Source organism: Gouania willdenowi, chromosome 5 (assembly GCF_900634775.1).
Source record: "Gouania willdenowi chromosome 5, fGouWil2.1, whole genome shotgun sequence".
Taxonomy (NCBI): domain Eukaryota; kingdom Metazoa; phylum Chordata; class Actinopteri; order Blenniiformes; family Gobiesocidae; genus Gouania; species Gouania willdenowi.
In genome coordinates, this window is record NC_041048.1 from 21,406,728 (window position 1) to 21,425,606 (window position 18,879).

Sequence of the window (18,879 nt, forward strand, 5' to 3'; positions counted from 1 at the left end):
AGGGGGAAAATTAAAAAAAGAGAATAAAAATAAAATAAATAAATAAATAAGAAACTTGACATTGAAACTTGAAAGCACAAGCTTTTGAAGTTTCAACAGAATATAAAAAATGAAGGAAAAAAAAAACAATTCAATGAATAAAACCAAGTCTGGATTTTTTAATGTGTTGTTGATAAGTATATATGTCAGCAGTACAGAGATATGTCTCTTTAATCCGTATCGTTGATAAACTGACCAGCTCTACTGCTGTAATTGGGGACTTGAGCCATTGATGCTTTCAGGACTCTGAACATTGCTCACGTTTTGACATCGCCTTTTTGTTTCAGTCATAGTTTATCGACAGTCGGTTGCAATTCAATGCTTTGCAATGTACCCCCGTCCCCTAGGCCAAGGGTCGGCACAGCTGACATCTTTAGCCCCTCGAGCATCTCTATCCAATAGCTGCCATTTTTTATGCACTTTTAACCATGTCTATGTCCCTTTAACCGTCATGTACAGATGAGGTACTTTATGGTGTTCCACATTTTAAAATTTACTTATGAATTCTTACTACTAAGCATGGAAACAGTCCTGTTGAAAGCCAGCAAGAGTTCATCTTAGATGAGAAATTTAACAGTGAAGCTCCGCCCCCCTCTGTGACAGCGAGCAGTGCAGGTCTGCGGCATTTCTTGTGCTGTTGTTAAAGCAGAACTAAGTAACTTTTTCACCTTAATAAATCCTTCTCGTAGTCCCTGTGAGGGAAATAAGTGTTTATGGGGTGATTGGGGGGTCTTTCATCCCCCATCTGGTGTCTATGACCAGAAAATTGCACTTGCAACTTTCGCTGCCTCCAACCCGGTGGCAAGACGTACTGCTTTATGGCAGCCCAATACAAACTAATGCTAGGTTATAGACACGGTTGTCTACAAATTCACTTTTCTCAAACTTATATCATGGCAGAGCCAGCGAAAAAAAGGCAGAGAAGAACTTTGTCTGAGGAACGGAGCAACTCCATGCAGTGACAGCTCAGCAGCAGCACACAGCAATCACACACACTGTCGTCACGGCAACAGGCACGCACACACACTCACAACCCAGCACTCCATCAGCCAGCACACACACAAATATCTATCCATCCATCCATCCATCTATCCATCTGTTTATCCATCTATCCATCTGTTTATCCATCTATCCATCTGTTTATCCATCCATCCATCCATCTACCAATCAATCCATCCATCCATCCATCCATCCACCCATCTATCTATCCACTATCCATCCATCCATCCGTCCATCCATCCTCAGAGCCACGTTGTCAGCACACAAACAAACCAGCAAATACCTTCAAGTATTGTAACATATTTAGCGGTATTTGTGGGTAAAAATGAAAATAAAAATAATCTTGGATTTGATTCTATTATTTTCATGATGACAAGTGCAAAAAAAGTTGTAGCTTTTACAACCAACAAGCTGCTAAACAGCTTTTTTTTATCATGTGTGGGCTATGTGTCATTAGGAAAGTTTAATAATCCAATACATAATGGTTATATGAATGATGATGTATGCGACACACGCCTGTAATAAACTGCATTGCTGGGCACATCGGGTCCATGTGTGCGTTCTTAAATAGTGGTTGATTTGTGACCTATTGTTTGGTAGGAGAGGCTTAAAGGGCTCTTTTGATGTTGAAAGAAGCATGTGTAGCTCTGCTTGGGAATGGTGCCTCTATGAACGTCTGTAGTTATTTGGGCATGAGAAGTGTGCCCTTATAAAGCCCAGTGGAAAACAAAGACTCATAGAAATCTCTGAATAATAACGCTGAGCATATGCAGCTTTCATAGATTTACAATTAAAGTTGTTATGCAATTGTTCCATTTTCATGTTAAGAAGAAATCCAGGTTAACCTCTCATCCAAATACCACTGATTAAAGGCTTTAGCGTTGCAAAGTGGACATTACGGCTGTGTTTAGACTTCATCTGAAGGCTGCGTTAGAAAAACACACACAGGCAGATAATCATCAGAGGAACTAAAGTCAGGCGACTGTTTAGGAAAAACAATCATGAAAGCTAAAGACTTTTACTTAATTTGACCCACCTGTAGGTCCCGGTTATGATTCTCACAAAGAAGCTGAAGGAAGCGAAGAATCGGCTGCATGATAATTATCAAAAGACTCATCTCTCCATCGTCCTGGTTCTTGTCTCCTGAACTGGGCTGTCCATCTGCAGAGCTGAAGTGGTCCTCAGGGTCCGCCTCACGCCGATAGCAGTTAAAGGCCTTCTTGGTGGCAGTCGAGGCCTCTAAAAGTTGTTCTTTCACATCTTCTGTCATAACTACAGTTGAATCTCTTGCTATAATACATCAAAAAGGGTGAACTGAAACGAGTTAACAAACTAACGTATACAAGTTATGCATTACATGATAATGGCTTCAGTCCAGGGGATAGCTGACCTTTCTTACGAACAGGCATGTCTTTGTCCTGGGTGTCATCATCTCGCTTCCTGTTTCCCAAGTCACTTGTGTTTACTGTGACAGTGGCTTTGATCTCGAGCTGGGCCGACTTCATTCTGTCGTAAAAGACCCGGAAGAACTTTTCTGACTTCTTGTCTTCCGTCAGTCGGCAGAAAAACGAATGCTGTGCAGAAAACAGCAAAACTGATAGTGTAAAGTTCATCACAGAGTTAAGTCAATAAATATCAGTATGTAATTTTGGGTAAATATCACAGTGAACGACGTATTTTACAATCAAATAGTCAACGATTGTTGCTTTGATTTATAGTAATCTGGCTACATTGCATTTCCTCTACCACACGCTGAGTGTTTAAAGCAGTTGCTCATTGGTTTTATGCTTCCCTCATTAGCTGGTATCATTCTCTGTGAAAGCAGCATGGGTTTACTTTACTTTAATCTGAATCTAACAATCTAACGTGTCTATCGTTTTCAATGTTCATCACACAGATTGTAAATTTCAGATGCATAAGATTTGACGGCGATTAAAAACGCACTCACATATGAAACTTTTCTTAAAGTGAAGCAAACACGGTATCAACATTGGCAGCCTGACGCTAACGAAAGTTAGTCACAATGGTCGCCACTTAAACCATAAGAGCGTCTAGGTTCTAAAACCACATTTCAGTGTTGCAAAATGTCTTGAAAATCATTTTTCTAACCACAGACAGTGACTATGTGAGTCTCTATGGAGTGTTTCTGCTCCCGTTTTTGAACCAACGCCATGCACTTTTCAAAATACTTCCATGCACCGAAACTGCATCTGCAACTTTATTTGGAATTAAATATCTACTAAGCTGCTGATATCAAACAATAGCCAGGGTTCTCACCAGTAATTTTTCACAGCATAGGGGGTGTGGCGCACGAGTGAGCGCTGCTGATACGGAAAATTTTGGAATGTGTGACTCTTTGCGGGCCAAAATTAGTGAAGTAAAGCTACGATTTGATTAATCAACGATTATTACAATATTAATGATTTTCACAGTTTTTTATGCATTTTTTTTCTTTTCCTCACTTTGTGGCTATTTCATACTTTTTAACAAGGTATATGTGTCTGTATCCATTCATTAAAGTAACCAAACAAATGTATCACTATTATCTTGATTTATAGCAAATCACCAAATCCAACAGTAATCATATTACAAAATATATATATATATATATATATATATATATATATATATATATATATACACTACCGGTCAAAAGTTTTAGAACACTTTTCCAGTTTTCTACTCAAAATTAATTAGTTTATTGTGTCACTGCACTCTGAAATGAAAGCATAGAACAAATAAGCAATTTGAGTTGAAAAAGAAATCATGGAACCAATTTATAGACCAAAATGTATTCTAAACTTTGGATTAATCAAAGTACAGTGCGTTTATGCAGACAGAGGGGGTTGTAAGTAATCAAGAAAAGTCAGAACACCTGTAGGAATTAGTAGCACCAGCTCTCAAGGCTGATTCAACCTTCAGGTCTGCAGCTTTAAAGGGGACATATCATGCTAAATCCACTTTTTTAGCCCTTAAATGCATTTTGTTGTATATTTAGAGTGCTTAGAAGTACAGAAAAAATCAAATTAGTCTCTTCAGGTGCTCCGTAGATATCTTTATATTCTGTTTTGCTCATATTTTTCAATCTGTTTCAATTTTTCTATTCTCTATTACGTTTTTTGAACTATTACATCACAGTATTTGCAGCGGAACTGCCAAATTAGTACATCAACTCCAGGTCCAACACTTCGAGCAATTCGCCATTTTTATTTCTCGCTTTTATTTTGTAGTCCAAGCTCAAGGATGCCAAAGTTACGAGAGGATAAGTCAAAATGTTCGGTTGTTGGATGTTGTAACCCACACGCTTCATTACACCGTCTCCCAGCATCAAAACCTTTTCAAAGTGCCTGGTTGAGTTTTATTTTTCACGGAAATGTACCCACATCTGTGGGTAACGTCATTTTTGTGTGCACGAAGCACTTCAAGGATGACTGCTTCAGCAACCTCCGCCAGTATAAAGAAGGATTTACCAAAAGACTTTGTCTGATTGAGGGTTCAATTCCTTCTATCTTTGGAGACAACGAACAGAGCACTTCGGTAAGCTGTAAATAACGCTAAAAAGTGTGATGATAAGACGTCCCTGTCATTGTTTTGTTAGCATTAGCAGCTGCACCGTCTTCAGACTTCATATGTTAGCGCTGTGTGCTCGTTTTAGATCCTTGATGATATGGCCTACGTGATTTAATTTAAGTCTAAAGTTTTCATTAGTCATTTCATTTTGCCGTTTTTGTCTCCAAAAAGACTGTATTAAAATGCTCGGTGCTTGTGTTAGCTCACTTGTTAGGGTTCTGCAGGTTCATCATCTTCATTTTCATCTCGCTCCGCCGGGTCCGCCTCTGGTAAGTATTCTGTTGTTGACATTTTGTAAATAACCTCTGAATAAAAAGTTTATGCGCCGCTACATAGCCGTATCTCTTCTATCAAACTACAAAAATGGCCGAGCAGGGTGGAGTTGAACCGAGTGTCACCTGAAGAGGGGGCGTGGTATGGAGTGTCTCATTTGCATTTAAAGAGACCGCACCAAAACGAGTTGCTCTCAGAAGCACATCAGAAAAGGGGTAGAAAAGGGGTGGAGCTATAATAATGAGGAATTCAGACCCAAGCAGTGCAGTTCCGCTTTATATAGACCACAACTGTATGATTTATATGTAAAAAGGAAGGATTTAAAACCATAATATGTCCCCTTTAAATTGTTAACCCACTTTGTGTTCCCTGAAGAAGGCCTATTTGTATCATTCTGAAATGTATATTATTTTTCAGTTTTGGGTAACCAAACCTTTTATTTTAACCTCTGGCTGTTCAGTACTTACCTTTGTACCATTTCAAGCTATTCATTGGACTTTCACGACTTGAATTGCAATAAATAACTGGAAAAATTACGGTGTTGTAAAATTTTGACCGGTAGTGTATAAAAATAACTAAAATATTAGCTTGTTCAGCTAATTCAGTCTGATCTAACACAAAAGCTCATTCAGTAAAAATGAAGACTTCCAAACAAAACTTAAATGATCAGCATAAATCCCACAAGACACTAAGGGGGTATGCTACAAATCTAGATGACCTCTTATCGCACTAACTTCCAGGATTTAATCAGTCTGTGCTGGACTACGAAGCTTGCTGAAGCTGAATCACTATGGCAACTAGTCTTTCACAGCTAACCTGGTCGCGAACAAGTTTTTTTTCTAGCTTAAATGTTAGCTAGTCATAAAGCCATGCCTCCTGACCAATCAGATCTCATAGAAAACGAGCTGTCCAATGAATGGTGATGTGTGATCATGTCATTGTGTGGATCTGATGTGACGGCTGACCATAGACTGTAAAGAGAGAGATGCAATCCTTTCATTTACTGATGACATCCTATAGGAAAAATAAGATTTATATCTGATAAACTGATTAAATAAAATAAGTCAGCTGATAACACGCGTTTTCACACCAATAAATTAATTCATTCATTCATGTAATCTGAGGTACTGCTGATAGCCTCAGTCCTGTAGATAATATAAAATATAAATATATTTATATGATGTACAGTAGGTTGATCAGTATAAACGCAGGATCACAGCCACAGTAGACACATAAAAAGAAAAGAGAAAGTGAAACTTATCAGAATGTCCGTTTATTCTCCGTTTATAATCTCACAAATGTAAACATTAACACTCGTCAAGTCCTGCATTAATAACTTTCTGCTTTTACTGCAGCACCAGTGGTGTTTATAGTCTGAATTATGAATTTGAATTCTTCATATTTCTAAACTAAAGCATCACGTAACCGATCGGAACCAGGTTATGAAATGGATCAGATCTGATAGCAAGTATAAAAGCTCCTCCTCCTGCACTGCTGTTGTTCTTCCCAGTCATCATGGAACAAACAGTACACAATCCATGTACTGTTTGTTCTTTGGTTATTCCGTCTCAATACATAATTAAAATAACCAATACACGGTGTGGTTATTTTGTTTTCCTAATTCTAAACCAAAATGGAAATATAGAAAAATCAACAAACCAGACAAGCAGCGGTTTTCTGTGGTGTAATGAATCTACTGGAGCTCCTCTTTTATTGTGATCAACTTTCGTGTGTGTTGACGGCTGAATGTGAGCATCTTGTTACAAAAACATTAACAGACTGCATGAAAACTGGAGCAGAACCTGAAAACTGCTGAAATAAATCTTAAACAGCCCTATTGTGTGTGAAGACCTGTTCCAGGACCTGTGGAGGTAGACCAGGTGCAGCGTAGTGCTCCTGTTTGCTCAGAATGTGACGTGCTGAAGCTCTCGGGCTAATTTCCCCGTAAATATCCAAATATCTCACAACAATTTTGAATTTCAGAAATTGAAAGAATGCTGCTGATCTGGGTAATACATATGACGTGTTATTAAAATAAAAATTTAAAAAAAGAAAGTGTATTGTGACGTTTACCTCCAAATGGAGAGTCTGTCACTTGGTACCATCGACAACTGCTGGTTTCTTGAGGTATTGCACAAGATACAGTATTAAAAAGTTACAGATCGCATTCGCCAAAAGGGTTCCAAAAGTCCCGAGCACAGAGACAGCCAATAATTTGTCCCGGTTTGATGACCCATGCATATCGCTGTTCATATAGACACAGTTTGAAACACGCACAGACATCTTTGTTTATAAACCCTAATTCTACACACAGATCAATGTACAGACACACAGATTGTATTCTGTGCACACAAAATGTTTTGTTACAATAATGGCCACACACCTTCCAAGCCACGGTACGTTTGAGCCAGTGACGTGCCGTGAGCACTAGGGTTGGGTAGGCAGGGTGTTGCAAATAGAGACCACCAATGTGGACACCAATGACAATTTCATATGTTTCGACTGGCAAGTGTTAATCTAACAAAATCAACATTGTAAAACACCATTAAAGAAACATAAACAATTATTCAATAGCAGCCTCTATACTCATCCCAACAAAATAAATCTCATGACACGGCAATGCATCCGTTGTTTGCGTTGGAAACACAGAAACACAGAGAAAATGACAACAACAACTCGGATGCTCGGAACAGCCTCAGTGAGGCGCATCCACAAAGCCAATCCTTCCTTTTGTACCATTCACTGTGGAAAATACAAACAATTTTCTGACCTTTACTTTGCTTTGCTGAAGGTCTGGTAGCTCAGGTGTTTTTTCCTCAAAAGAAAGTTTCTTTATTGTCTCTAGTGCTGTCATCCTGCCTGTAGTGTTATCCCGCCCACTCGCTAGAGAGAGCGGGCCACATTGGATCAATTCAATAATGCACTGTGAACGTACGTATAACATTTAGCATCGCACGGTTACGTCCAAAGGCAGTGTAGAGAGCTGGTTTTCATCTTGGGGAACTGACTCTGCATGCGCAAACACATAAAAACACGCTATGGGGCCAGAGGCAGAGCAACAATGTGCTTTTGGAGGAAGGTGTGGCCTCCTCCTGTCTTACAGCGGAATAAGACTGTACAGCGTCTCTGCCGGTTCTTAGGTAAAGACAGGAGCGTCGGAGCCAATCGCCTATATTAAAAAGGTGCAGCTGATGAATGTGTTTCTCGGTTATGCAAATTAAAAAGAGAGTTAAAACAACCTGTGCACTCAGGGAGTTCCTTTAGTGTCCAAGTATGCAGCAATTATTACGACAGTACCGATTAAAAAAGGTAAAAATGACAGATTTCCCTTTTACGTTGCTGAAAACTGAACATGGGGCCGCCATTGCTCCATTTAGGAGAAAAATTACAATGTTGGGGGCTCCTACGCTCAACAGCGCTGGCAAGAACCCTGTTAGCTAAAATCCAGTAGGCTCGGCCAAAATGAAGTCTGTTATAACACATTTGATTAGATTTGATCGTTGATCAGAGCATTTAAAAAACATTGCAGGGAGTAGCTGTGGCTGTGTTTGTGATTGGCTTTTTTCTATTTGTGTGAGTGAAGAAAGGACTTGCCATCTACTGAGTGTGTTGACCTTTGGCTGTTAACAAAGGGAGTCCTGGAGATTGATTGATGGATGGCTTCAGCTGTGATATAATCTAACCCATGTAACTAAATCATATTCAAAATTAAGTCTTTTAGCAATTAAAAAACATCCACATATCACTTGATTTGTCAGGCCCAAACCTGACAAGACCTTCCGGGCACATTATGCAACAATTAAGAGGCGAGCGTGGATTTCCGACATTGTCAGGGTTTAAATGTTGGAGTTGTTGCTGGGGAATGAGGTCATGTAGAATTAGTACACTTTCAAACCTCCAAGCGCACACCACACACCATGTCCCAACCCACCGAGCCAATGTTTTCATTATGTAAGTGCTGTTTCTGTCACAGCCTATGGAGCGGCTTCAACCAGCCTTGCAACATTAACAGGGTGAAACACAACAGGAACGGGAGACGCCTGGCCTACTTACACAGATAAAGACATAGATGGTGAAAAACAGAAGGTATAGAACTGAGAGAGGAGAAATGAGAGCAAACAAAGGGAAAGGTCCAAATGTTATCAGGCAGTATTTAGTATGTTACATAACACATGCCTTTTTTAGGTTAGATGAACCACTGGTACAATGGAGGTTAGTAAGTTACAATGAACTTAACAGATATGACGTCTTTCTATGTTCAAGTTTAACAGACATCCACTTTCCACTTTAAAACGCACACGCACACACCAATATTATACTGTAACTAGGAATAGTATCCATGACTTCATTAGGAAAGCACCACAGTGATCATCTTAAAGCTAAGTTTTTCCTTTGGAGACAATGAAACACCAGAGGGTTTGTGCACCAGAGCAGATTCCTGAGCTCTTGTGCCACACCCCAACTCTCCACCACTGAGCAGCAGCCCGCCTGCACGTATACACGCACTCTGCCAACACTCAGGGACAAGGAGATAGTAGTGCAGGAGGGGAATGGGGAAATGTTGCTGCCAAGCAAGGCCACAGTGCAATAAACAAATAGAACTTCACCGAGAGGAGAGAGAGAGACAGCACGCACAGCAAGCCTGACAGCGATGAGACAGGGACAGTAATGGTCATGCCCGTCTCTCTCTGTTCACATAACGCCGCTCACTGTTGGAAAGCTATAGCATGGGTCTGCAGGGGGGTGGGGGGAGAGGTGCAAAGGGCGAGGTGTGAGGCACACAGCCAGGATAACAGACATTGAACAGAGCAAGCACAGAGACATGCTCACATTCGCTCCCTCGTCATTACATAACACACACAGGCTGGAGAGCACATACGCTAACACACCCACTGACTTTCACAATTAGTAAACTAGGTCAGCCGTCTCCAACATGGGCACATGCCAGTTTGAAGACGACACACCCACATATCGCACAAGCTGCGCCATGCACTGTTTTCTCCAGAATTGTGCAGCTGCCAACTATCTTCTTATGTAATCAGATTAATTTCCAACGGCATCTTATTTTCATACTGCTGCAACACTCATCTCAAGGATATGACACTGTGTGCAGTCTTTGTATGCACAGTCACGTACAGTGCAGGATTAGGACAAGCACTGAGGTGAACCGGGTACTTCACATAACAGACGAGGTGAAAGTTGAGTTCAAAGGTTACGCAATCAAAGGCGGTAAATCCTTAGAGTCATCTTCAGGCGTCTCCCACAGTAGTAGTTAATATGTCATCTCAGCCATGTTGCTGCCCAGTGTGCTCAGCTCTCGTGCAACATATTCCTGTTTAGAAAATTGTGCAACATTTTCAAAACACCATCTTCCTGTGTTTGGCTTGCACTTAAATAAATACTATGAACTTGAGTGAAAAAAATAATAATGACAGTTTAGGGCTAAAATACCACGTGGCAGTGGGGAGAAGGGGATAATGGAGTCATAATAATGACTGAGGATGGAAAGAGGAGGTGAGGAGAGCAGAGAGCATTTCCTGGGCTTCCTGTAAACACAGTGTCTGTCTGTATCCATGGAGACAAATCCAAGAGGAATGACAAAGAGGATCAGGGCAGACACTGAAAAAAAAACAAGGTCATAGCGCTTTCCCTTCTCTTCTTCTGTTCTGCCACTTGGCATCAACAAAGGGAAGTTATGCAACAGCTATTTATACTCCCGCTCCCTTTTCCTCTCCCTCCCTCTCACGTCAGGCAGCAGCACATGCAGACCGAAGACCTTTCCTTCCGTCTGTACCTTCTTGTTTGTTTGTTTTTAAAAGTATTTTTTATTCTTATTATGTCACACATCTATAAATCAAAGGACGATGTCAAAATGATCACAGGTGGTCTACTGTCAGAGTGAAGCAAAGATGAACCAAAACATGTACAATTTCATTTCAAGAGTCACACTCAGCCAGGGTATGGAGTGTGCGTGATCATTGTGCACAATGAAGACCATAAGTCAACAGTTTGACAATGTTTTACGTGGGAACAGGATATTCAAGACCTAACAGGTGCCCAGCAGTCAAAAACACACTAACATTTTTCAAGCATTGAACTCTCTAGTGTGGGATTACAGGCATGTCTCCATAGAGCAGCCATTACTGTAAGGAAATCTCTTTTTCTGGAACAAACTTGAGAATGCATGGGGAAAAAGCAACTCCAGCCTCCCCTCAATCCTCTCTGCGTTTTCCTCCTCCCCTCACTCTCACTCCCCACTGCCCCAGTTCCGGAGGCCCAGCATGACCCAGTTTAGACCAGCAAGATGAGAAGTGGGAGCGAGGCGGGAATGTTTAGAAGGCTGAGACATTCCTCATTGTTCATTCACACCAGCCTTATGTAACAAAGAGGGATCACGTGACGCAGCTCTGCAGCAGCCGTGGGAAGCCAAAGCCTTACCTACGCCACAGCGGCTTCCTCTCTAATCTGATTACGCAAGCCCCTCTTACACAACGGCACACAGACAGATGAACAGATAGAAATATGGAAAGACCAACACAGAGGACAAACAGCACAAAAACAATATTACACCATAAATTCTAATCTAGGGGGACTTGGACTTTGAAGGGGATTTCTGAGACCTAAGCCAGGCAGACAAAAAGCAAAAAGTCACACATTTTGGCACACAAAATGTCCAGAATTAGAATCTAAATGAGTAATATACTGATCTCCAGAACAGTGACACTATCATGTACCACTCGGCTGTTTAGCCAGATGATTGGGTCCTTGATATGAGCCAAGAGAAAGGCACTTCTCTAATGTATCGTACGTGTGCTGCTAAGTTGGCACACTGACCCAAATACTGCATGTTGTTTAATAGTGAGAACTTTCAACCACAACAGGGTCTGATCTTTCTCTGATCAGAGCCTGCAGATTTCACTGGAATTATTGAGAGGATAGACAAGATGCAGTTTAACAGACTTGGTGAATGTCTTGGAGTTAGATCTCAGAGTGTTTCCATTAGACTATCCAATGTCGTGGGTGGTTTACTAACCTGGATGGTGGTGTTTCCACCTTCTAGGAGTGCAATAGCCAGGAGAATGCTTTCCTGGAAGACTCTGTCACTCGTAGTGTTCATGATGAGGTCGATAACCAGGTCAGAGGCTCCTTCTTTGTCCAAATGACACTGCACCTCTGGGAGGCTCATCTCTGCACGACTGAGGCCTCCAGGACCCCCTAAAGCTGCATAAGTAAAACACACATAATTAACAAGTATTATTTAATGCAGATGGTTTAGGTCTTTGTTTGAACTAGTGAATGATATGCTGGTTTACTTCATAATCAATGGTTTCCCAGTAATCTCTGTGCATAATTTGGTTTGGATGCTGCAACGAGCAGAATACGGGCACCGTCATTGGCCTTAAAACATACAACTAAGAAGGGGCTTTTTTCAGTTACGGTTTTGCTTTGATTCCTTCCTTTCTGCCTCCACTCAGGTGTGCCTCATCTCATGATTTCGTTCCCTCACTATTTAACAAGTGTTGGTTACAGTGCGTTTCCATATTGAGTCTAGTTTTGAGTCTTTGGTTTACTTTTGTTCAACGGACTATTTTAAATTTGTAATTTATTAAATGGACTCGTTTGATTTCTGTTTTTCTGACTTCTACATTGTTGGTTTTCTGGATCCTGTTGTCTTCATTATTTCTGCCTGCTCTTGTGTCCTCCATTCCACCAACCCATGACAAGTGTTGTCGTCTAACCCCCCCCCCCCCCCCCATTCTATCAGCCCCATATGGGATTGTCAGCCTGGACCTTCTTTCTGAAGCAGGTGCTCTGTTCGTTTTCACAACAACAAAGCTGTCACCGAGCAACAGAGACATCAGAATCACAGACGTTGGGTGGGGGCGAACTTCCAGGCAAACACTTGTTGGTGCCCATATTTTGTTGAGTACAATTTACAAATGCCGTTTATAATTCTGTAAATAGCATATTTAACACATCTTGTCTAAATCTCACCTAGTAAAGTTTTAGATAATTAGTCTACAGGTGAATCCTAAATGTGACTAATTCATTCCAGAAAAGTCTTTGGAGTCATTTATATCAACATTCAGCCTGAAACAAATGCAACATCTCTTTATTTCTGGGCAACGCCGTTTTGTAAATTTCAGCCCATCAGTGTTTGCAAATAATTTGGCCGTGACGTCAGGACTACTCATCGTATTTCTACTCCCATAGGAGGTCTATAGGGGAATAGCATTTAATCAGACATTTACTGCTTATGTGTCATTCAGTTCCTTGGACGATATGATATGATATATTTATAACGAGGAACATTATGTTAGATTTTGACGAGAGGTAACCATTGGAAGCCTTTAATCTCATAAAACCAGTTGGAAGTACCTTAATGGAGCACTTCCTCGAGTAATCATTATGCCTCAGTTTGTCAAATGTGTTGAGCTCCACATGCATGCATTTAAAGTGCTTTTATTTGGATATGCAGCTTCTGAATTACCTCTCATGCCTACTAGCAAAAGTTGCATGGAATAGTCTTTCTGTTAAGCGGTCTTTGTCAATCATGTTGAGGATCCCTTTAAAATTTAATGTTTGACATGACAGAATTAGGTAAGAAAAAAAAAAAAAAAAAACAGCCAAAAGATGCCAAGTATTTTGACTTTGGATGATTATCACAGAGACCACAATATCAGGTATTGATAAGAGTGTTTTGCTGTACGTGCTCAAAAGATGGCTCACTGCAAAACTGGAACTGATTAGACTCAGGGCCAAACAGATACAGTCCCATCCTTATGCAACAGTTGATAAAGACTGTTGCTTTACAGCAAATTTAGGGGCAGGAAAAAAAATCTGGTTGAATAAAAAGGAGGAGTTTATCTACACTTTCTACTCAAATGGCATCACTTACGTTGACCAAATGTCCTCTTTTTCCTGAACATGTCTTCTTTCCACATCATGTCAGTAGGCTTTTATTTATAAACAGAAAGCAAGGTTTCCCTTCAAATATGTCACCGATAGAATTAGAAATGACAAATAAATTCTCTGTTAAACTGTGCAAAATGTTTTGGCAAAAACCTAACAGTTTTTAAAGCTAACATGTTTTGCTTTACAGCCGATATGATGTCATTACGATAATTTCACTCACATGTAAATTGCTAAAAATATGTACACGTGAAAAATAAATCGAAACCCAACTGTTGAACTTACATGTAAATGTTAAACCTAATTCCAAATGTTAAATCGGTCGCCAAGTGTAAAGCTAAATGTTTAGAAATTATGCAAAGTGGGCAGGTCAGCAACTAGTCGATCACGAGGCCCCGCCCACCCCACCGCCTCAGGCTCAGTGAGTGAGGAAAGGGGAAGAACGAGACATAGTGGGATCTTTCCAAATTGACAAACTCGAAAGATCGGTAATGACTGATGTACGGGCTGCACATCAGCTGGAGGAATATGTCCTCACACAGAACCAGCATGCTGTATGTCAGCTCACTTTTGCCAGTGATGAAGACACCAAAGATCCAGAAGACCTTGGAGGGTCGGGTGTGTGGAGTGTGGGTGGGGCCGTGAGATAGACAGGTGGTGACCTTCCCACTTTGCATGATAAAACATTCAGCTTTACATTTGGTGACCAATTTAACATACATATTTACATTTAACATTTACATTTAGATTAAATTTTCATGTTTACACATTTAACAATGATATAGACCATGCTGTTTCCCATAAATTTGTCTCTAATTAAAGAATAATGAGCTAAATGGGAGCAAAGTGAACTAAATGTTCAAAATATGTCGGCTAGGAAACAGTGACCGAGTTTTTACATTCGGCACCCTATAGTCATAGTGTCCTATTATGGAGATGATAATATGGTCACCCAACATCAATAGCAGCAAAATCTAGGCACAAGTCATCATGGTTGAGAGAAATTTGAGCTGAGGCTGAGCCGCTCTTCTTGTGTGATTGTGTGGAGGAGGAGGCGGGTGTTGGGTAGGAAATAGAAGAGCAGCAGAATAGCTGAGCTGGAGATAGGATAACGGCACACACAGTGTTGCACCTGATTGGTTTTTTCCTGGTCCAACTGGGCTGAGTGGGCCATTGCTAAATGACGTCAAGCTCTCCCTCCGCCCACCACTCCGATGGAAGTTGCCATAGTAACGATTAACCAGAATCTGTCTGAGAGCCTCGCCCTGGAAGAGGAGAAAAAGAGCCGAGTATGTAATAAAGTGATGACAGAGATGGCTAGAGGTTGTGTAACAGGAATAACAAGCGTCACCGACATTTCATTTCACCATCAAACTCTCTGAAATAAAACACCGCAACCGCCAAATGCTAGTCTGTAATTGCTACTTCTGACATCAACTTTTTAACTTAATGTTAATGTCATTTACCACCCATGTGCCCAGCCATTTACTGTGTAGTAACCTTTATGTGAGGTCCGACTTTTCCTACCCTGTGACTCATCCACAGAGGAAAAGTCCACCACGCGACTCTACCGTTGTTATGACAACCTGGGCCCACTGAGGGAGCTACCTAACAGACCTCCCGTGGGACAAAGTGAAGGAAATGAAAGGGAACGGGTTTGTGTGTGTTTGTGAAAATCATTGTTAGCTGTGGGTGGTTCCTGATATGAAAGATATGATATGAGACATTAGGTAAGCTGCAGCAGATACTGTGAATATTTTCTATCGGTCATTTTACCTAAATCGTGTTCAATATTTCTCTGTCAGAAAACTGATCAGATAAGTGCAAAAGTACGTCGTTGTTTGTAATAATGGGCTTAGGCTAAATCCCTCTAACGATAAATAAAGCCATGAGTAAAATGTTTGATAAGATTTGGTAAAAACTAAATGTATTGATCAATGTGTATTAAATGACAATAAAAAATGATAATAATAATAATAATAGTATTAATAATAATTGAATAAATAAATGTCATAAATACAGTGAAATAAATTACTACAGCAAATAACTATGGTTAACAGATAAATATGACAAATAAATAGATAGGTCAAAGGATAAATGTGTCAAATAAATAAATAAATAAGCAAATACAATATTTTTATGTTCGATAAATAAAACAAACATTTACGACAAATAATCAAATGAATACATATGGCAAATAAATGAATACAGTAAATCTATAAATGTGTTTTATAAATAAATACGGTAAATGAATAAATAAATACCGACTCTGTACTCTATGTCATGTTGCATGAATGCATAGAATCACATGTATTTTATGAGACTCTTTACTCGTTCTGCAGCGCCAGAGCTCGAGCAAAGACTTGGTAAGAAAAACAAAATCAATGTAATGTATTCTGAATGTATCGATCAATGTGTATTAAACTGATGAGGCCAATCATTTAAGAATAAAATGGATGATAATAATAATAATAATAATAATAATAATAATAATAATAAAATACATAAATTACAAAAAACATGGCAAAATACATTAATACGGCAAATAACTGTGGTAAATAAATACAGTAAATGTGGTAAACAAATACAGATAAACGATTAAGTCAAAAGATAAATATGGTAAATGAATAAATACATATTGACTGCACTCTATGTCATGTTGCATGAAAGCATACAAACACGCATGTATTTTATGAGACTCTTTACTTTTTCTGCAGTGCTATAGCTCTCGTCTCTGGTGGATGATAACACAGATTTACCACCTGAGTCATGGGAGGAAGTGGGAGCGTATAACAAGAGACATACAATGCAAACTAAGCATGAGGACAACACACAGTGACATTTTATACAGTTTCATATACAGTCTGTCGTTCTATAACCAAAAACATCTTTAGGCAGGAATCCTTCTAGTGGGCCTTTCTGCAGGTCAGTAGCCATGCTGCTATGAGTACCTACCCTCTTCTGGTCCTCCAGCAGCTTCTCAGGCTGGTTTTGGTCCAGCTGCTGGATGCAGTGAGTAGTGTGAGAAGGTGAGCGGTCCAACGGACACAAACACACAGGTCATATTAGTTCAGCACAGTGGAGGCAAACATCAAGTTAGTTGGATTCAGTGCAAATGCATGCAAGCTCTAATGTGAGTTAGCTGATTTACAGAGTTGAGAGAGGAGATGTGTGGAGTGCTGACCGTTCAAAACACTGAAGTAAGGTTTAGTGCAAGCGTACGATTAGCATGGATCTAAAGGAGTGCGTTAATATCAAGGAGCAGCAGATTTAACTCATGGAAGTAAGACATACATCAAGCCATCAGTGTGTAGCGATTGTTAGCACTTAAAGCAACAGCGACGCAGCGTTTTCTGTAATGTTTCGCGAACAGGGCAGCATACAGTTCTCCGACTGTTCTGAACCCATTGCATAATCAGGGTTCCTACAGCTTCAGTCAATTAAATACAATACCTTTTAAGACTTCTTATTGACATTTGAAATTCGTTTTAAGACCAACTTCACAGTAAACACAATTGCCACATCAGTTACATAGGGTTAGGGTCATTTTTTTCCAGCCCCCAAAGTAAACACACAAAAATATACAAAATGACAGTAAAATACACAACAACAAAAAAAACCAGACTAAAATAATCAAAATCACTCTAAAAACACACAAGATGACTACCAAAATAGCCAGAAATCTACATAACAACAAAAATACAAAAAATAAAAACCATTAAGAAAAATCTTCGTTGGACAGGCAATTTTTGTTTAATTCATATTTCCCCATGTTGTTGAAAGTTGCTACAAGCATGACACGCATCTGAGTCCCGCTGTAACTACGTCACTTTTTTTTAGTTGATTCTGATGTTGTGATTACGCAATGTTACGGTGATTATATATTACCATTTATATTAATGTGAGACTAATTACAATCATAAAATCATACTTTATATGTGTTCAAATTTAAGACTTTTGAAACATTGATTTTTTTAATGATAATTAAGGCTTTATTTTTAGAGTAATAAATTTAATGCCTTTTAAGACCTTTTAAGGATCCGCAGGAACCCTGATAATGAGCCTCGACATTGGCAGCTGTGTTTTTATGGATGCTACAATTATTGAATACGACGTCACTTGATGAAATGCCTTGAATGCTGACACTCTAAAAAACATAGCATTAGCGTTCGGCTTTGGAACCAGCTTCCATTCTCAGTGTGGGATGCTGCTACTCTCTCCACCTTTAAGGCCAAACTCAAAACCTACTTATATGCTGAAGCGTATATCGCATAATAGCATTAACTTAACCGCTAAAGAGGACATGGACTCGTCCGTAAACGGTCGCATTTACAGTCCTTGGAGTCACTGTTAGATTTCAAATAAACAGGAAGAGATTTAAATTCTGATGTAGCTGGTTATGATTTACAGTCCGCATAAACAGGACAGAATCATAACATAACCTAATCGCTAGAGCGGACATGGGCTCGTCTGTGAACGGTCGCACTTACAGACCTTGGAGTCGCTGTTAGCTTACCAATAAACGGGAGGATATTCGTCACCTTTATAATAAGTGTTGACTCGGCCACTGGGAGTGAGGCCCAAGACCAAGGCAGACTGACTTGATAATACTGTATCATGTTTTACTGCAGTCAGTGCCTTCTCCTTGTCCTTCTCTCTCTGCTCTGTTTCAGGTGTCATGAAGCTGATGATAACAGTTCCTCTAATTCCCTAGATGGTAGGCATTGGCATTGCTGGGTCCTTTCTGTGTGAAGTTTGCATGTTCTCACCGAATAGTCCAGCTTTCTCCCACAATCCCAAAACATGTACCTAATCTAAAAAGTATGACTTTATGGAGAACTGGTCAAATATGGACTGAGTAACAGAAGTTCAAAAGACAACAGCAATTCAAAATTGACGTCAGGGAAATTTATGAATTGAACTTAGAGGAAACAGGAGGAGAAACTGCAGAGGAGCACAATGACTTCCATTCCCATGACAACAGAATGATTCAAAGATGTCTCCTTCTGATGACGCAAGAGTATTGACATAACCTTCAAAAACAGAGAAGGGGAAAGACTTTGAAGTCAGAACTCTTTCTACACT

General features: G+C 39.9%; 1 protein-coding gene across 6 annotated transcripts in view; it reads right to left on the minus strand.

Moving 5' to 3' along the window:
• LOC114463175 (inositol 1,4,5-trisphosphate receptor type 1) overlaps positions 1-18,879 on the minus strand; it is a 115,290-nt gene that overhangs the window by 22,084 nt on the left and 74,327 nt on the right. For 3 of the 6 annotated variants that reach the window (XM_028446504.1, XM_028446506.1, XM_028446507.1), the window contains 5 exons: positions 16,750-16,797; positions 14,927-15,059; positions 11,915-12,102; positions 2,429-2,612; positions 2,075-2,328 (listed from right to left, as the gene is read on the minus strand). In XM_028446504.1, coding sequence (XP_028302305.1) covers positions 2,075-2,328; positions 2,429-2,612; positions 11,915-12,102; positions 14,927-15,059; positions 16,750-16,797 — 807 coding nt within the window. The remainder of the gene's footprint in view (positions 1-2,074; positions 2,329-2,428; positions 2,613-11,914; positions 12,103-14,926; positions 15,060-16,749; positions 16,798-18,879) is intronic. The other 3 variants (XM_028446509.1, XM_028446508.1, XM_028446505.1) reach the window with 2 other exon arrangements.